Source organism: Hemicordylus capensis, chromosome 1 (genome assembly GCF_027244095.1).
Source record: "Hemicordylus capensis ecotype Gifberg chromosome 1, rHemCap1.1.pri, whole genome shotgun sequence".
Taxonomy (NCBI): Eukaryota; Metazoa; Chordata; class Lepidosauria; order Squamata; family Cordylidae; genus Hemicordylus; species Hemicordylus capensis.
The window spans coordinates 307,632,857-307,653,923 of NC_069657.1; the positions used below are offsets into that span (position 1 = coordinate 307,632,857).

At 41.9% G+C, this 21,067-nt stretch overlaps 1 protein-coding gene across 3 annotated transcripts in view; it reads right to left on the reverse strand.

Moving 5' to 3' along the window:
- COL12A1 (collagen type XII alpha 1 chain) overlaps positions 1 to 21,067 on the reverse strand; it is a 159,390-nt gene that overhangs the window by 3,083 nt on the left and 135,240 nt on the right. For 2 of the 3 annotated variants that reach the window (XM_053286902.1, XM_053286901.1), the window contains exons 55-61: positions 17,369 to 17,422; positions 16,123 to 16,176; positions 13,383 to 13,436; positions 11,266 to 11,337; positions 2,018 to 2,053; positions 1,844 to 1,910; positions 2 to 190 (exon numbers count right to left, since the gene is read on the reverse strand). In XM_053286902.1, coding sequence (XP_053142877.1) covers positions 2 to 190; positions 1,844 to 1,910; positions 2,018 to 2,053; positions 11,266 to 11,337; positions 13,383 to 13,436; positions 16,123 to 16,176; positions 17,369 to 17,422 — 526 coding nt within the window. Of the gene's footprint in view, position 1; positions 191 to 1,843; positions 1,911 to 2,017; positions 2,054 to 7,194; positions 7,244 to 11,265; positions 11,338 to 13,382; positions 13,437 to 16,122; positions 16,177 to 17,368; positions 17,423 to 21,067 lie in introns of those variants that run through there. The other variant, XM_053286904.1, reaches the window with a different exon arrangement.

A 21,067-nucleotide genomic window follows, 5' to 3' on the forward strand; every position in this document is an offset into this window, starting at 1 on the left:
CCTCTCTCTCCAGGTGATCCTTGGAGGCCAGGTGTACCTGGGAACCCTGGCCGGCCTCCAGTTCCAGGTTCTCCTCTTGTCCCAGCAGGTCCAGGGGGACCTGGTGGGCCTGGAGGTCCAGGCTGGTCACGGTTCGAATAGTAATTGTTCGGGATTTGATTCAGCATCTGGTTAAATCGGGTCATTTGGCCTTTGGGAAAATGAAACAGTTTTAACTAAGGAAAACACACCATATTTTGTTGAAGAAAGCAGAAAGGGGGAAGAAAAACCCAAATATGATAAATAATAAAAATCAAAACCCTGCTTCCTGCTCTCCCCAACCCAGACTATAATTTGGGACACAGACCTAGATGAGAGAAAGGCAGAAAGGAAGTTTTGGCAGCAGTGCTTACAGAAAAATTGAATTTACACTGCAAAAGCAACACATATTCAATGAATAGAAGCTTGCATAAGGGGCTTCTCTATGGTGTGATACACAACAGAAATGTCTAATTCTGATTCACAAGCACCATACCAGAACAATCCAATAAATACCGATGTGCACCTCCTATACATCTCCATTCAGCCTGTCTCCTGTGTCTGATCAACATAGCAGACAAGACCAAGGGGGAAGGGGGAGCTGGGCAGTGATGTGGAACCCATACACAGGTCTCCCACTCCACATAATGGCCTGCTGCACTGAGTGCTTCTGTGTGCACACCACAGCGGAAGGGAGAAAACAGTGCCTCTATAGGCTCCCTCCATGAGTGGGAAGTGTATTGGATCAGGACACTATTGTATTCTCATTTTAAACCCAGCCTCCATTTATTATGACTGCTTCGGTTGCCACATACACACCTCTCCCACAAGCAGCAGGTGGAGGGGACAAACATCTATCACTGCTGCCACCCTAGAACCATGCTACCTCTTAGCAACAGGTTTGTGTTTGTGCAACAAGGTGGCATGCCTCCTGCTGTGAAACCTCTTCCTTACTTTTGCACAAGGGTGCATAATGATTATGCAACTTTATCACACTAGCACAACTTTCTTGCTTGTGCAAATGCAGCACTCACTTTGCTGGCGGCCAACATTTACAAATCTAAACTGCTGTAGATTAGTTGCCAGGACAGGCACCACCACAGTTAAATTTTCTAGGTGAGCTGCATCAAGACATTCCTTAGCAGTGGTTCAGACTAGTCATGTTGGCTCTGTGGAGCCTCTGGGTTCAAAAGCAGAATGCCACTCAATATCAGCTGCTGGGGAACAACATTGGTAGAAGGGCTATTTTTTTTCATAGCCCACTTGTGGACTTTCCAGTTGTCAGCCACTGTGGTAAAGAGGATGGAGGTCCTGAAGGAACTTTGGCATGATCTTATCCTGCTCTTCTTAAATCCTTATGAGCAAACAGTAGTGCCGAGCTTCTCCATTTGCTGCTCCTATTACCAATTGATTCCTGCCTATTAAATATGCAGTTTTTACATCACAGTTACTTGGGTCTGAATAGCTGTTCCCAAGGCACTTGCTTTTTTGCCACACCCTTTTACCTTGTCACACCTGCTCTTATAATCACTATTCTTGTTTGCCTCCTGCATTTCTCTGTCATACCCCAAGTATTTGGGGAACTCAGGTGCAACTCTTGGGCCCTTCTGCTGCTTCCCCTTCCTTGCCTGCTCCCTGTCCTCGTCTCTGCACTTTGCTCTGCTGGATTTTGACTACTGAGTCAGCACTCAGCTTTCCCCACCAGCAAAAGCAATTCTTAAGAAAGGCTATCTTTTACCTTTGACTCTCTTTAAAGTTCTCAACAGAGCTGGATAATATGGGGAAGCAAAAATGTAGTTTACAATTTTTTTAAAGCATTGCTTACCGTTTATTAGTTGTTCACAAACTTGTCTTGCAACAGCTCGCATCAAATTCTGAGAAGCAATGTCTCCCTAAATGTTGAAAACAAGACATGATATATTACAATATAATCTCCTTTTAAAGAAACAGTATTTAATGTCAGAAAGTGTAAATGAATTAATTCTAAGGTTGTACTTACTCTGTCACCCTTTTCACCTTTCAATCCAGCTGGACCCTATAACAAATTAAACTCCATTAGAACATATCAGAATAATATTATAAAAGACCACCAAAGAAGAAAAGGATGGGGGAAAATCAAAACAAGAGTGTGTGCAGATGAAATGCATCAGGAAGATGTGAGATGATGCATCATGAAGTAAAGTTGTCAGGAATTTCAGGGCTTGAATTAGGAACCTCGTGAGGTTGAGACTGTCCAAGGTGGTAGCGCAAGTAGGTTATATATGTTCAGACACAGAGATCTCTTCAGGCCTTAGCTGGGAACAGGGATGTGCAGCATGGATTCCTGTGATTGCCAGGCAGTTTAAAGCCTCTGGACCAGCCAGGTCTGGGAACAATCCTAGAAACCCTGGCTTTCTGTGTCTGAGTGATCTGCAGAGTGGCATCTTCTGCCAGCTGCACTGACCTGGGCTCCAACACAAGCTCCAGTTCAAGCAACTGTTCAAGCTCCAGTCTCAAGCTCCACCTCCAGCAACAGACAACATGGACTTCGGGCTGGAGAATCCCAATTCCAATTCTGGATTCAGCGGTGCTCTTACCCCTAGACTTCGGGGCTGAAGTCTAGGGCCTCCACATCCCTTGGGGGCCCCCAAATCCTCTTTACTCTGTCCTAGGTGGTGTGGTCGCCTCTGGCCTGCACTGTGCCAGGTGCTTTAGAGTCAGAGGGGTTGGGGTAGGGAAAGAAATATGTGGGATGGGAATATGTTAAATTGTGTGTTGAAATGTTTCTGCAACTGCATATCTGCATAAATATACTTTTTATATTCTTACATTCTTGTGAGTTTAGTTGTTTGTGCCCTCAAGAACCCATGTGTTAAAAATACTGTGTCATGGTGTGTGTGTAGGGGGATGATACTTAACTTGTAGCAGGGTGGGGGGAGGGCTCTAAAGGCCTTAAGGTCCAGGCTCCGAAATTACCTAAGTTCATCTCTGTCTGGATTAGGCCATGGCCAGCTTGGCCCTTTCGTTTTTTCTAATCTTCATGACTTTGTTGTACTGGCTAATATCCTGACCAATGAAGTACCGCTTAATGAGAAAAGTTGCACAACTGCAAAAAGATAACGTTGTTGTGCTAAAGAAAGTGATGATTTACAGAATTGTGCAAGAGCAACCTTGCACTATACAATTCTTGCACAGCTGTTCCCACTGAAATAAAATGACATGCTGCAGTTGTGCAACAGTAGTTTGGAACACAAGTTCCTGATATAGTGCAGTTAACTTGCACCACCATGTTGCGCAAGCACAATGTCCTTCAGTGAGTGACTCATTAGCCTGGATGTCAGCCTGTTTTCCCAGTTTATTGCCAAATGCCTCTTAACACTTAAGCAGTCCACTGTAAAAAACAAAACAAAAAAATACCCACACACGACTGTATGGAATTTTTTATTTGAATTGTTACTCTCCTTGTGTTGGTATTTAATATGATAGTATAGTAGTTGCTTAGTAAAGGCAAAAGGAGCAAATAGTTAAGCATGCTTACACTCCAATTAAATCAAGGGGACTTAGGCACAGAAACTGGTCTGTTGTGTTTTGATAATGAAATGCCAAGACAACCAGTTTCATTAACCAGGGTATATATATACACACACACACACAAATAGACACACACACCCCGACCTCTTCTTGGTTACATCACCTTATTTAAAAGCAATGACCATATTTAAAAGCAATGCTAGGAAGGAAGGAGTCAGGCAGTACTAATATTTCAAAGTAAATGTGAACTTTGGTCTGCCAGAAATTAGTCTGTCTGGGACCATCAATAATAGCTGTCTGAGTATATCAACTCTACTAAAAAAGAAAGGTATAAAGTGTGTTAATATTTTTATTGCATTCCTTATAGTGCTTTAAAAAAAAAGCATTGCCTATTACATCATGGCTAGTTCTGTGAAAATATAGGGCAAGTGCGAATAATTCTAGCTTTCATTTTAACTTCAAGATCTTTGATGTTTCAAAAAAATATGCTATCGAATATTTATTTTGTTTTCACTTATACTCCCTTTATTTATTTATTTTTTTCAAGTATCAAAATCTAAAAGCAGTCATTTAACTACCTGGTAATGAAGTCTGATGATGAATTGCCAAGGCAACTATTTTCATTAGCTAGAATATTTGGCTTCTTTGATTTAAAAAAAAGAAAAAGGAATGACCTCTTGGTTGTTACCTAATCTTATTTAGAAACAATGCTAAAAGGAAGGAGTCAGGCAGTATTAACCTTTCAAAGTAACTATGAACATTTATGCAGTTATATGTATTTAGCACTATGGAGACTCATAAAAACAGTGTTCCTAAAAAAATACACACATAAGCCAGTCTGTAAATGGAAGTGTGTATGCACATCTCTCACACAATGTTTTGAGAATTTAGTCTCACTGTTTACATTCCTCTGTTAGCAAATGAAAGAACCATGAAAGATCCTGACACATTTTCCTTGAGAGACATCATTAAGCTTTGTTTTGTTGATTTTCAAAACTGCATGACAATGATAGCACATGGATATATTTAGTGTTTACTCGAGATCACTTAACGTTGTTTTGTCTGCTTGGAGTTCCCCATTTCAAATCATCCAAAAAAGAGAAGGTTGGCTGGCCCATGTTCAGGAAAACATTACTCTGCTCCAGTAAGCAATTTGATAGCATTCAATCTGTAGTACACATCCTTATAAGAAATATACATACACACATACATATACAAACTATTAGGTTCACTTCTTCACTGGTGTGACTTTTATGTGACTGAACTCCTAACTAATAATGGTTCCAGAAGCGGAATACCAAACAGACTCCTGAAGCAGAGGTAGGGACTGCTGAATATTGTAGCCAAGAAGAGCTCCACCCAAGGACTAGTCAGCTTATTGAATGCCTGCTTTCCCTAAGTGAAAATGATTAACTGCCAGCTTTCCTCTTGTGGTTTCTAGGGATCCTGGCACACCTGCACGGCACACAAAAAAGCACAAATATGCAACACAAAAACACAAATTCTGCCCTGATCTGCCATTCATCTCTCAACCCCTCCCATTTTGGTGAGACTTTAAATCAACTTTGTTTAAAGGTCATGGCGATAGCAGCTACACTAAGCCATATATGTGAACTACTCATCAAGAAATCCCAGATTCAAATCTGGCTGTTGCCATAAACTCACTAGGTGACTTAAGGCATCTCTCTCTCTCTCTCTCTCTCTCTCTCACACACACACACACACACACACACACAACACCTCAGTTCCAGGTCTACAACATGGGAACAATAATACTGGTCTAACAGTAAGGAAGGGAGTTACTGAGGATCCCAAAAGGCTTGGGAGCAGAGCTGGAAGAGGAGCTTCAACAGAAGTTCCCAAGCTTCAAACTTGGGGTTCAGATCATGGATTATTTCTGGACCTATGGTTTGAATAAGGCAGATTTGGTTTGGATGTCACAACCAATCCTGGCTGGTTTTTAATTGCAAACAGCAGTAGAGTAGAATACTTCCGAGGCTCACATATAAAGGGGTGGAGGGAGCGCACGCTCCTGAGGCTCCACAATAGTACAAGGAGCAAAGGTTTAGTCTTTGTTCCACATAATGGCTTGAACTGGCCCACTAAACCTTTCTAAGGAGCCTGGGAGAAGGCAGGGAAGGGAGTGGCAAAGACTCGCTCCAGAAATTTCAGCATAATTGGTAGCTGGATTTTGGTTGTTGAAGGTTTATTATGTCAAAAATTCTGTGAGGTGAAAAAAGGGAGATCATTATCAAGCCAAACATCTTTTCACGGTTAAGCTCCCAGAGGTGAGCAGTTATTTAGTCATTCTTCAGCCATTGTTCATACTCTTTCATCAGCACAGCAAAAGCAGTCACTGTATTTGAGCAGTTTCATTTAAAAATTCTCAGTGCACTCCCAAACTACCTCAGTCATACATTATAATAGGTTATTCCATCGAGGCTAGAACAGAACTGGATATAATTAAGCAGAATGGCACTATTCCACAATCTCCCACTGAGATCATGAACATTTGCATTAAGGAACTGAAACAGTTACACTAGAATAGTTTCAGAGTCAGAGAACACAGCCTGGGTCACAGTGACCTGGGGATGGATCCAGTCAAACATGCAAAAGCCTTGGTGTTTACACATGGCTCAGAGATCACATCTGCCCTCTATTTTCATTGTCGTTTTACTTCCTGATGAATTTGAATGAAGTCAACAACTCACATTGAAAATAGGGGGACCACATGCTCATAGAGTTGTGGCTGAACAGATCTAGGGAGTTATGACAACTGCAGAATCTGCCATGGACAGGAGACATTATCTCTGACACTTTCTGGTAGTTTCAGAGGGGAACGAGGGACACAGCGTTCTATAGGATGGATACAGTCCATGAATACAATTTCTAATTTCCTCTTTCATGAAATTAGCTTCAAATCTGGACATATAAAGCATATATAAAGATATAAAACATATTGTCCTATAAGTAGATTCTAGGATTAGAAAATATAGTTTTGAATGGAACAATAATTCTCCTAAGATATTTCTCTATTACTTTGGTTGTCACAGAACATGTATGAAAGGAAAGGACACTTCTAAGTCTACTACGTGACTGCTGCATCTCTTTATACAGGAACATAGGAAGCTGCCATATACTGAAGCTATTCACACGACCAGGAGAAATCAGGCTAAGGAACCCCATCAGGTGCTTCACACGTGTCCTGTGAAGCGCCTCACTGAGTCAGACCATAGGTCCATCTTTCTAGCTCAGTATTGTCTACACAGACTGGCAGCTGCTTTTCCAAGGCTGCAGGCAGGAATCTCTCTCAGCCCTATCTTAGAGAAGCCAGGGAGGGAACTTGGAACCTAGATGCTCTTCCCAGAGCGGCTCCATCCCCTGAGGGGAATATCTTACAGTGCTCACAGATCAAGTCTCCCATCCATATGCAACCTGTTTAGCTAAGGGGACAAGTCATGCTTGCTACCACAAGACCAGCTGAGCTTTCCTCTTTTCATGACAGCAGCATTGCTAGCACCTATACAGAGCTGACACACAACTAGATCATTTAAGAAACTTATTTCTTCTCCTGTGTTTCAATCCGTCTCACACAGAATATGACGTACAAGAGTTATCTATGTCTGAAGCAGCACTTACTTTTCAGACGTAATGATCACCAGATGTGAGAAACAGTGCCAAACAGAAACTGGGAGTCCCTGGGAGGAGTCCTCTACTGATGCAAGTGTGTAAACCAAGTGTAGAGAGATTATTTGCCTTTGTTTATTCTAAATACTTAACCAACACTATTGGTTGTTTCATTCTTTATTTCATACTGAATTAATTAGTCTACTGTTATAATAGAAACATTTTTGTCTCAATAACAGACTTCTTTGAAGAATAGCAATTAGCAAGTTGAAACCTTCCAACTCTTTCAAGAAAACAACTTTTCAGATAGCAGCTTACTCCAATGTCAGCTCTTCCAAAGGTGTGAACATCATGCATAGCTTGTTTGTTTCTTGAGGCAGTGGTATAACCTGCTTAATTGTTAGTGCGTGTGATGTTTAATACATCAGCAAACACTGGAGCAATAAAACATACTAGCTGGGCCAGGCGCAGAGCATCTACGCCTCTGGCCAGCCCACCCACCACCGCTGTTCCCCACCACCACCATGCTGGCATGCCCAGCTTCTGGCTGGCCGGCTGGCCGACTGACCATTCCCCTCCCTGCCGCCTACCCCCACCCCACCCCATTCCCCTCGCTTCCTCCTACCCCCACCCCACCCCACCCTTTCTGCCTTGCGGGCCAGCTGGAAAGCCGGCCGCCACCTCCTCCCACCTCCTCCTACCGGTGGCCAGGCCAGCCTGCCACCTCCTCCCACCTCTTCCTCCTGGAGGGCGGCCAGGCTGCCTCCTCCGGCCAACTGGCAGCCAGGCCAGGCCAGGGCCGGGCTGGCCCACGTCCTCCTCCCAGCGGCCGTGCCAGGCTGGCCAGCCACCTCCTCCTCTGGCCGACTGACAATTGGGCAACCTCCTCCTCCCAGTGGCTGAGCCAGGCCGGCCCAACTCCACTTCCTCCAGCTGGCCGGTGGCCAGGCCGGCCTGCTGCCACCTCCTCTAGCTGACCGTCAGCCAGGCCCGGCCAGCCCGCCACCGCTGCCATTGTCTCCCATCCCCATCTATCCCTCAGGCAGCTGCTCTCTCAAGAGCTTCCACACATGGGATTAGCGATGGGTACATTGAGGAGAATTAAATATATAGATAAACCAATGCATTGGTGTTAACTTTTACAACAGATGCAAGTTCCTACAATTTATTAAAATCAAAAGGATTACTTGCACACAATTTGCAAATCATTTATATTTATAACTGAAATTCAAACATATTTTCTTTTGCTTTGCCTTGTACAGAACCAGATTCTACTATACACTACTCACATCTTCTGAATGATAATGAATTAAAAGTGGGTAACAAAGAGTATCTCGTGAAGTTATCAGAAGGTTCTTACTCCTTCAGCACAGCAGTTACAGAACTAGCAGCAGGCCATGGTATCTGGAATATCATGCTCTGTTTCGGCTTTTGCTTTCCATGGAGACAAAATGTTACACTTTCAAAATTTCAGATTTCAAAAATTTCAAAATGTTACACTTGGAACGGGTCTTAAAGAGTGTGATATTGCTTCTTCCTCAGTCTGTGCATATATGTCTGAATCAATTCACTTCTGAAGAAATGGTCATGTTAAATCTGCAAATCCACACTCAGTACTAGTTGCTTACAAATTAGAATTATGAAGTGATACTCTAAAATGGCTTGAATCAGAAAATGATGGGCCAGCTGGCTCAAGGAAGCAGCCAGTACTCCAAGAAGCCACTCAAGTAACTTAATTAATAACTAAAATTATAGCCCAGGATTACCTAGAACTCCTGGAGTCATGCTGATGATGAAATGATGGCATATAATCTCTTAATCATGAAATCATTAAGTCTCATCCTTGGATTAAACTATAATGTGGATATTTGTATGACATGAGTAGTCAAGTTGTCACATGAAAGAATGTAAAACCACTTGAGGAATGCAACTTTGGAATTTGGCCATGCAACTATTGAAAAAACCTGAATGACCTTTAGCACTCGGCAGGCTGCATTTGGCCCACTAGTCAGACATATGGCCTTGGGTTGCCCCTTTGGCACTTCTTGATAGTATATATGTAGGTGTTGAAATCCCATACACCATATAAGTCTGACAAAACATCTGCACAGACTACATGCCAGAATTCCTGCTGGGAACTGGTCTGAAATATTGAGACACAGTAAATGTGATGTCAGGCAGGTGGTGAAGTAGGACAAACAAAGCAAATTACCATCTATACTCTTAACATGTAAAATTAACCTTAAGTATAAATGAAATAAACATGACGGCTTCATTTGAAGTGTATAAAAGAACCCCTAAGTGATGGCTGCCAACCTTTTTGGCAACGGTGCCTTTTTACAGCAGCTGATGTACAAACATTAGCTGGTGATAGTTCTTTTCTCCATACCATGGAAAGATTCATCTGCTGATGTCTGCAAAACAAACTGCTGTTAAAATAGCAGAAGCAGGCCAGGTCATTATGTTTCTGGCCAGTTGGAAATCCTACCCTATACTCTTACTAAGACAGCACACTGGAGGCTTCAAACCAGAGGAAGTTAGCTGTGATTAAGTCCTATTGGTCAACATGCCGCATAGTGTTCTTCACTGCTGCCCACCCTTCTGTGAGCATTTACAGCAATGTTGGCACTGTTGTTCAAGAGCATTCTTGCACTCTTGTGGAATTTTACATATTAGCACAAGAGCGCTCTTGTGCAAAGAGCACTGTTGGAAGCTGCATGGCATGTCAGCTACTGAAATCAATAGTACGTTAGCATGATTGACCTCATCCAAGGATATGCCTGCAAGATCTCATGATCACAGATACAATATGCAAAGCCAAAAGCTGCACTACATTTCACAAAGGAGCAAAAGAAGAAAAGCCTCAAGGGACTTTTTCAAGGCCATAAAGTAAGCTGGTATTAGAGGTAGTATCAGAATTCTGGTCTCTTTCTTAAAGACACCCTAGATTGCCTCAAGAATATTGATGCAAGCTAAGAGAATGATATAACCTGCTTCTTCTCCACACTGACTATGCAGTGTGTGTGTGAATGTTCATTTATTTATTTATTTATTTTACATTTTATGTTCCGGCTCCTCCTCCAAGGAGCCCAAAGCGGTGTACTACATACATAAGTTTCTCCTCACAACAACCCTGTGAAGTAGGTTGGGCTGAGAGAGAAGTGACTGGCCCAGAGTCACCCAGCAACTATCATGGCTGAATGGGGATTTGAACTCAGGTCTCCCCAGTCCTAGTCCAGCACTCTAACCACTACACCACGCTGGCTGGTGTTCAACGAAGGATGTTGAATCAAACGAAGGATTCAACGAAGGATGTTGAATCTTCTGGTGCTAAATATTTTCCCACAGTGCCCTTGCTGAAATTAATTATTATTATTACATTTATATCCCGCTCTTCCTCCAAGGAGCCCAGAGCGGTGTACTACATACTTGAGTTTCTCTTTCACAACAACTCTGTGAAGTAGGTTAGGCTGAGAGAGAAGTGACTGCCCCAGAGTCACCCAGCTAGTATCATGGCTGAATGGGGATTTGAACCCGGGTCTCCCCAGTCCTAGTCTAGCACTCTAACGACTACACCACGCTGGCTCCAGCAATTGCTATGAGGAGAAGTTCCTGATCCTCCCCGCTCCTCACTAAGTTGGTTTTAGATATAAAACTCTGAGCAGAACCCTGAACACAATGTTACAAGCATTTTCATACCTTGAAAAGCTTTCAGGATTCTTTCAGCTTTCAGAATTCTATATGTAAAAAATTTCCACTTTAGGCAACATATCATACTTCTGTGCTTAAAAAATAATAATAATGCCAGTAATTCTGCTGATTTAGTTCTGAGATGTTTATATAGTGCAGAAACATAAGCGTGGCTTATGTAGCAGTGGAAACCTATTACCACAATTTCCGGACCCGACTCTGAAATTGCAAAAAAAAAAGATGTACGGTAAAGAGTTGATTTATTTAAAATTAGGCTTGTAGTTTTAACTTCAAGTTATTAACTAGTTCTCATGATAGCCACTGTGTGACGTGAGGCTGGGAAGGGTCTCCCACTTGTCTGGACTTTTAAGAGAGTCTTTCACTACAAATGAAGCAAATGCCAGTTATGGATCATCTTACCGTTGACCCACGATCTCCTGGTTTTCCTGGTTTTCCCGTCGGGCCAGCTACTCCAGGCACTCCTGGGGCACCCTGCAAAGAAGTACATTGAAAAGGAATATTAGGAAGGAACATAGCAATAGTTTCAAATATATCTAGGTAAATATGTTCAGAAATCAACCACATTATATACTACTGTTAAAATACTTATCAAATGGAAGAGAATGCATGGAGAAACTTTCTTTACTTCTCATTCATTTGCTCACATTTTCACATTTTGTAACATATACTATGAGCATTTTATGTTCAATGGGTGAAGGTATCACGTTTGCATCTGGCAACTTGTCTAATAAATTTCCTCTGGTGCTTTGGATTTATTCCTTCCACCACTGAATGTGATTGTTGGAGGGCAAGTGCTGAACTGGCTTTAGGCTCCAGCAGATGTGAAAAGGTTAGACAAATGTGCAGGCCCAGTCAGTTACTAGGCAACCTTGTGAAATAAAGTATACCTGCCAACATTTCAGAATGAGAAATAGGGACAGTGTGTCGTGTAAAGCGCAGCACACTTTTTAAAAACTTCTCTCCCCCCACACCCTGTGTTCTCCCCACACTCACAGCTAGGTAGGCATTCTGTACATAGCTGACAGATGGCAATAAGCCAAAGCAAAGCAACCATCTGATCTCAGAAAATCTCAGAAAAGCAAAGTCAGTGCTCTGTCAAATAATCTGACCCTTTCTAAAAAGCAAAGAATTCAGTGTCCTATCAAAGAATCCTACCCTCTCATCTCTGCAGGGATAAGAAGCAAGTGCTCTCTCAAATGAGTCAGACCCTGCTTTCTTGCAGGGAAATCCACACACTTTGAGAGAAGACCTTGTGGCCAGGCTCCGTTTAGAAAGACAACGTCTCTCCACGACGGTCTCCTCCCTCAAAGCTGTGTCTCAGACGTAGACAACTCTCTGAAGCAAGGCAGTGGAAATCAGGATTTTCCACTGAGTAGTTGTGAGTTGGGAAATGTGGTGGGAATTTGTGGCTGCCCCAGGTAAATCGAGGCAGTTGGCAGGTATGTTAAAGGTATGGAGTGCATAACATCTCCTTGTCATTTCGAGACAAGAATCTGTAATAATGCAAATAGATGTAGGGAGAGGAAGGGGATTTGTCTAGTGGCTGTTCAATCAATAAAGGAACTGGCTGTTCAATCAATAAAGGAGACCCATGCTGTAATTTTCTCATAGCAAGTTCTAGGGAAAAGATGCATTTTAGGAGTGTTTTCTTCCAGTTACAATTTCCCCAAACTCAGCCCTTTCCTCAGTTTCCTAATAATGTATCTTCTGCCTGGATTGATAAAATGGTTGAAGAGGAGACATCAGATAAACATGCAGACAGGCAGACTTTAATAAATGTGGAACTGTAAAAAGGGAGACGAAACAGTATTTTAAAGCACATCATTCCTAATGGTTAAACTATCAAAGTTTTGTTAAAAATCATTACCCAAGAATCCAAAGGATTTTCTTTTGAGAACATATTTTCCAAACAACCACAAAAACCAAGACTTCTTAAAACTCACATCTTCCTAAACACATCAAAGGCATGAATTCCATGAAAGAAATTTTCAAACCTCATAAAATATTATGAAGCATCTAGTATTCCTAAAGCTTAACTGTACTCAAAATGATTTCCTTTTGACCATTTTCCAGGATAATGAACATGTGCAGACCACATTAGCTGTAGTCGGAGAAAAAAAGTCTGCAGTCTAATCTTTTGTAGTTCTCAAAATTTCTCTCTTAGCAACACATGATGCAATCTTATAGGAATAGGACTTGGAATAAAAGGAAGGGAAAGTCAGTAGGCCTCATATTTTGCCTGTCATTTCTCAAAGTGAAAGTGTCACATGACAGTTTCACATGACAAGATTTGGCCAACAGACATTACATCATAAGCAAAATTAAATCAAACCATTATCTGTTTAACCTGCACAGACAGTCATGTGCAGGCACCAAAAGATGCAGGAGGAAAGGCAGCAAATTAACATTTTGATAAAGATTGATTTAATTGACAAATACAAGTTCCCCCAACACAAATGTTGCCAAATTATCATTCAAACAATTTTATCTTATTCCAGTATAAGGTTAACACTTACTATTGGTCCAGCGGGACCTCTTGGTCCTGTTGGGCCATCTTTTCCAGTGAAGCCCTATTTAAAAAATGAAAATGTATGGGTTAGTAGTAGTAGTTTCAAAAAGCTACTCGTATGGTAATGGTTTAGGCTAATTGCCTTTAATTATTAATAACTTTAAAAACATTCTTTCAAACCCATTGTTCATGACTAGCTGTTCATGACCAGCCATACTTGGGCTAACATTGCCCTACATGGGTAGGGCTGGTCGTGAGCACGGCCTCAATGTCTGAATAAGGCTATTGCCATTTTCTCAAATAGCATCAGTATTATAGCTAAAAACGTGGCCACCCACCAGCCTCGTGCTGAAGGTGGCATTTTGCCTCACACCAGCTTTAACAGGCACAGACCTCTAGCATTGCCTTGGTCCAAGGAGGGGCAGGGCCTATTGGCCACTATGTCCATCCATTGGACATAGTGCCTGTCTTTGGACATAGTGCCTGTCATTGGACATAGTGCCTGCTTGTCTTCACCAGGCAGACTCTGAGATGGGAGCTCTCTCCTCTGGGGCCTAGGAAGCATGGCTTCAGCTGTAATTTTGGTGGTAACTTGGCAGCACCGATTCCAGTGGTGACAGCAGTGATTCAGTTGAGCAGATCTCAGGCTGCAGCAGCCGTGACAGCCGGATCCCCTTGGGCAGCAACAGCAGTGACATTAATGGTACCAGCAGCCATCCAGTGGTGGCAGGGACCAGTGTTCCCTCTAACAGGGATTCCCAGATGTTGTTGACTACAACTCCCAGAATCCCCAGCTGCAATAGCTTTTGCTTGGGGATTCTGGGAGTTGCAGTCAACAACATCTGGGAATCCCTGTTAGAGGGAACACTGGCAGGGACCATTTATAGCCTCAGGATGGGGCCAATTTGATCTGTAGTGGTGGCAACTGCAGCAACAGACAGCAAGGGCCTCCGCCCATCAGGCAGATCAATTTAATCACTGTGGGGAGAAGAGAAAAGGTTTATGTGGGAAGGAACTGCCAGGATTTGGGCTGAACGTGGCCTCCCCCTCCCCTGTGGGGCTTACTTTACTGTGTGGCTGGGTGTTTAACATCCACTTTTCCCTTTGGGGTGCCAGGTTCATCAGTCGAGGGGGGGTAGCCAATAACTGCCCCTATTGAAAATCTTAAAAATAATAGTACTAGTAATAAATAGGAAATAGTTAAATATATAAGCTTGCAAGCCACATCCATCCTATTGGAGTGGGGGTGCTGCCAGTGGCTATTACTAATTGGGAGTGCACCCCTCTCCCCTAGTTATTACAACTCAGCCTAACAGGAGCATAGAGCTTAAGATATTCTCCTGTTAGTCACTTCGTTCATCCTCCAAAGTCTTCATCTAATGGAACTCTTCATTAATTTACAGGTCACTGTTTTTCAAGGGCTATACCAACCCTTTTGGCACCATCCCAACCTCAGTCAGAAGGCGTCACTCAAAGTCATGCAAGGATGAGAAGTACCCATATTTGGCCAATCTAAAGAGTTGCTAATGGTTGCCTTATTAATTCAAAAGAGAAAGCACTGTGCAATAGCTGCTGCTGTGGCTGGAGGAGCATTCCAGGACCTTCAAGTTAACATCTGCCTCCGTCCTGAGCAGAGCTCTAGAGACCACCATGACACTTAGAATTAAGCCCATCCTCCCACTCCTTCTTACTCTTCTTCTTTTGATTTGATGTTTTAAAATCTTTCTATTTCGTTTGGCCCCTTTCATTCCTTAAACCATTGATTTTTTTTGTTTAGGTTGTGAACCCATTGGGGACAAGAATATGAACATTTTCAAAACCGTTGCAAACCACCATGAGTCCATGGGATGGAGCAGGATATAAAACAAAACAAAACAAAACAAAAATCAATAGATAGACTGATATAGATATGCAATTCAACTAACAGAACTATCAAGAGATTATTAATAAGATAATCCAAAATCCTTTTAAATCAAAAGTCCCTGGTGGTGCAGTGGTAAAACTGCCGCCCTGTAACCAGAAGGTTACAAGTTTGATCCTGACCAGGGGCTCAAGGTTGACTCAGCCTTCCATCCTTCCGAGGTCGGTAAAATGAGTACCCAGAATGTTGGGGGCAATATGCTAAAATCATTGTAAACCGCTTAGAGAGCTTCAGCTATAGAGCGGTATATAAATGTAAGTGCTATTGCTATTTACTATTCCATTATGAGGCCACATGGATTCATCCAGTCTTTATAGACAGCATGACAGATCCACTCACAAGGACAGCCTTAAGTGTTTGGGTGATGCAAACAATTAAACTTGTATACACCTACACACACATTCACCAAAATGGATTTTTTCAAAAGGTTTGGCAGGCCCTCTTTATTCATTCTACCTGATCTTGTGACTTGTCAGGCACGTGGAAGCTTCCTTCACACTACCCTTTCTTACAGATGCGTCTCCTTGCAGAGGTCCCTGATGAATATCACTTCCATGTAGGAAAAATTGTGCAGAAGACACTGCATGCTGTGTGCAACAGTGGTGCATGCATATCATGTGTACATGAAGTAGGACCCCATTGCCAATCAAAGATTCCCATGTCACATATAAGAAGAGAAATGAGCCCCCCCACACACACAATTTGCCTATTGAAAAAACCAGGACATTTCCAGGAAGGAAAAAGCTGTTAAACCAGGTCTCTTCACCCACCCATGCCAAAGCCCTAAAGTCATGGGACATCTTGCCCATAAAAGAGAAATGCTTACCCTGTCACCTGGAGGCCCCATTGGGCCAGGGGGGCCAGGTAAGCCTGGAGATCCCTACAGAAGAAGCAAGACATTACTCAGACAGAATTATTCTGCTATGCAATAGAGCATTTAAGATATCAGGCATGTTAATCCAAGTTTATGATCTCTTGAGGTATTCTCATATTGCTTTTTGGCAGCATGCCGAACAAACAAACAAACAAACCTTGTTCACGTTCACATGTTGTACAAAGTTACCTTTTGCCATCACTCTATTTCTTTCCTTTGTTTGCAATACTTCCCATTTTTCAAAAGTATAATTTGTATTATCATTTTACAGATCTCCTTTCAAATGCAATTTACATATACAGTACTTGCATATACAGAACCCCTGCTAACTGGGCAAAGAGGCACATTTTTACCATGGTGATTTTCTTAATTGAGCAGAGAGAGTAACTGGCTCTATCCATCCTCAGCACAGTACTTCCAGTGACTGTTGCTCGTGTTGATCTTATGTTTCTTTCTAGATTGTGAGCCCTTTGGGGACAGGGAGCCTTCTTATCTATCTGTCTATCTATCTATCTATCTATTATTTCTCTCTGTAAAACCGCTTTGGAAACTTTTGTTGAAAATGGTATATAAATATTTTATTGTTGTAATTAATTAAACTTCTTGTTGATGCCTATGTGTGAGAAAACCTACCATTAACTGGTAGGTTAAAAATTAGCAGGGGGAGAGTAACTGGCCCTATTCACCCCAGCACAGTAACTCCAGTGACTGTTGCTGGCGTCTATCTTGTGTTTCTTTTAGACTGTGAGCCCTTTGGGGACAGGGATCCATCTTATTTATTTATTTATTTATTATTTCTCTGTGTAAACCGCCCTGAGCCATTTTTGAAGGGAAAATAAATAAATAAATAAATAAATAAATAAATAAATAATGTGACAAAACAATCCTATTGTGCATTTAGGATGCCCTAGCCTTTGAAGGCTTCTCTTTCATCAAAATCTAGTCCCATTTCACAATACTGTTACACTTATTCTATATACTTGCCTAACTGATACACAAAGTGAATTTATATCTAAGTGCTCTAATTTAAGTATTACTATTCTGAACTTTTAAAAAGTGCTTAGTCTTCTGACTTCAAGAACAACTATAAACCTAAGTGGAAATTCACCCATACTATCCTACATGCAATAACATAATTTATATTAGCCCCTTTGGGAAGTGTGGCAAGTAAATTACATTTTTAAAAGAATGAACTTACTGATCGACCTGGTAGTCCTGGTTCTCCAGCATCACCTTTCATCCCTTGACGGCCCTACAATTGACAGTAAACAATTCCTCTTACTCTCTGCAAAGCCAAGTCATTGGCATCACTAGTAAATACAAGTACCACATTTCAACCACTATACCGGAATAAACAGAGGTCATTTTCTCTCTGATGGACAAGCAGAGACAAAAAATGTTTAGTTTGACTGAAACCAGCAAAAGCAAGGCAAGGATGAGTCTCAGGTTCTACTCACCTACATTTCTATAACACTGAAAATGAAGTGTGCATGTTTATAGTTTTCCCTATCAGTTCTACAGTGGAGCAGCATCTTGAATGCTACACAACATCAGTTGTTCATAAGTTTAAATTTCACAATCACATCAACCTGAACAAGATGTTAGGAACTTAGAATCAAAGGGCTGATTTAGATGACCCAGGGAAAGTATGTAAGAAGGAACCAGAGTTCCCTAGCCAGGGCATGCTCCCAGTGCTTGCTGGTATTTCTGCCCCTTTCCATGTTGTGTGAACCTGGAAATGTTGGGTGGACAATTTGCCCAAAATCTGTAACCAACATTTGAAGTTGGGCAGAGAATGTTGGGCGGCAGAGGGAGCCCAACACTGTCTAATCGACATTTCCGGGTTTGCACAACAAAGGAAAGGGCAGAAGTACTGGTGAGCGCCAGGAGTGTTTACTCACTGATTCCTCGTACTTACATTCTGTGGTTTGTCTGAATCCATCAACAGAATATTAGAACTGAAAGGGACCTTAGAGGTCTTCAAGTCCAAATGCCTGCTCAGTGCAGTAAACTGCTACAGCATCCAACTTTCTAATGATGACTCTGAAACAGTATCATGTACTCTGACACTGAAAAACGAAAGGAAGGCTGAGTCCAGGATGTAGCTCCCTGAACCCCTGTTTGCATTGTTTTGTTTTAAGCCAAAAGTGCAGGGGAAAAGAATGGAAAAAATAACCAATCTCTCTGTCTTTCCCTTCCTTTACACCTCCTCTGGGTAACCTGGAGAGGAGTACAAAATGGGACAGGTCATATCTATTGAAATTTATTAGACCACCACTAAACATTGAGGTCATTCTCATGACCAATGGGGCAGAGGTGAAGGCAGAAGCCTACCTGCCTTCCCCCATATTTTCCCCACAAATAGGGCTCTGCCACTCACACTCCCAGACAAGCAGTGAGCAGTGTGGGGAGGGGGAGGCAGGGGAAGGACACCAGGTTGCCAGAAATCTCACAATACACCGCACAAGCAACGTCCATTGGGAAATCTGGCTGCTGCCAGGATGCTCCTTCCCCCAGCCTCTATGGCGCAGATGGCTGCCAGCAGCTCAAGCAAGCACATGACTGGGCAGTGAGATAGGAGGCAGACCCTCATCCTCCTATCTCACTTTTATCCTGGGTTCCAAAACAGGGTTACTTACGGGAGGAGCAGTGGGGTCAGGAGCAATCTCGGTGCTTCTCATGACCAGCCCTACCCAAGTTAGCCCTCTCCTACTAAGGTAGGGCTAGTCATAAGAACAACTTGATAATGAATCTCCCATTTTGCTGTTGGGATTGCAGCGTCACCATGATGATTGGCACATTCCCCATGTGTTTTCTTGGTACTAGCTGTACTGATTCAGTATACCTGGTACCCAAGGAACTTTCCACCTGAGGTATCAATCAGGAATCAGAATACTTGTAAGTGTAATTACAACGTTTTGATTTCCATGCCCAATTAAATCCATTGAATTCAGAGTATTTTAGCCACACAGAATCCCATTGGGGTTTAACTGTTTTATTGATGAGAATAAGAGTCAAATTACACATGATGTTCAATCTGTAAGCGTGTAGTTAGAGACTTGATTTTGTACAAGATTAGCAACCACGGGGCACAATTTAAACTGCAACTTCAGTGTAGAAGTTCCATCAGATCATGCTTAAGACGTGAATGGTTTTCTTTCAAAATATTTAAATATCCCAAGGCCACCCATATGTACACACTTACGCATGCACTTTCAAGTGGCCTGTATACAGGTCTATCATTTCATCATTTTTCCAATGGGACTGTGGACTTAATTCAACATTCTTTTCTTTTCTTTTTCTTTAGTTAGGACACTTATTAAACCTTTGGAGATAAAGAGGGGGATTTTTTAAACAGAAAATGAATTTTACCAATAAAAAATAATATTTTACTAATTATTCCCAATAAGCAATGCATTTTATTCAAAGTGTATATTTCTTGAATTACATTAAAGTACAACCAAACCTCATTATACTCTACAGGTGAAACTCGGAAAATTAGAATATCGTGCAAAAGTCCATTAATTTCAGTAATGCAAATTAAAAGATGAAACTGATATATGAGACAGACGCATTGCATGCAAAGCAAGATAAGTCAAGCCTTAATTTGTTATAATTGTGATGATCATGGCGTACAGCTCATGAAAACCCTAAATCCACAATCTCAGAAAATTAGAATATTACATGGAACCAAGAAGACAAGGATTGAAGAATAGAACAATATCAGACATCTGAAAAGTATAAGCATGCATATGTATTCAGTACTTGGTTTGGGCCCCTTTTGCAGCAATTACTGCCTCAATGCGGCGTGGCATGGATGCTATCAGCCTGTGGCACTGATGAGGTATTATGGAAGACCAGGATGCTTCATTAGCGGCCTTCAGCAATTCTGCATTGTTTGGTCTCATGTCTCTCATCCTTCTCTTGGCAATGCCCCATAGATTCTCTATGGGGTCAGGTCAGGCGAGTTTGCTGGCCAATCAAGCACAGTACACTGTATACTTTTCAGAGGTCCGATATTGTTCTATTCTTCAATCCTTGTCTTCTTGGTTCCATGTAATATTCTAATTTTCTGAGATTGTGGATTTGAGGTTTTCATGAGCTGTACGCCATGATCATCACAATTATAACAAATTAAGGCTTGACTTATCTCGCTTTGCATGTAATGCGCCTGTCTCATATATCAGTTTCATCTTTTAATTTGCATTACTGAAATTAATGGACTTTTGCACGATATTCTAATTTTCCGAGTTTCACCTGTATATCAGTGGTTTCACGTATTCGCAGGTGTCTAACTGACACCTGATTTCATTATCCATGGACATGAAAGGGTTAAACCCATGTCTCCGCAGTTTCCACAGGGCTGTAAGCAACCACAGAGGCCATTTCCATCTGCCATTTTGTCAGGAGGAGCCATTTTGTGGCTCATTTCTTTTTAAAAATGCTTTTCCCTTGTAATTTTTCAGGAGAATTTGGGCCTGGAGGGGGTACATCCCTAAACAGTAGGACTCCTGCAGAGCACAGTAGGGTACTTTTTTGTAGGTTTTTTGTCCACCTTTTAAATCCCCTTTCCAGCTTCAAGGAACTGGAAAGGAACTTCAAGGAACCCACTCCCCATTTCATAGTCAAAGCATCAGTATCCACAGTTTTAATATTTGCGGTCCCCCCTAAAACGGACCCCCCCACCAGGAGGATAACAAGGTTTGCCTGTAGAATTTATTATTGATTACATTGCTTTAAAGAAAAATCTATGATTCTGTGAAAGTTGTCCAGATTATCTGAAAATATCTAACAGAAAACAGAAATACAAAAATCTTAAATCCACAGAAGAGTAGGCAATGTTTCCATGTCCAAAGGGCCAGGGACAGAGTACAGTTTGTGATGTTTTGTGTGGTGT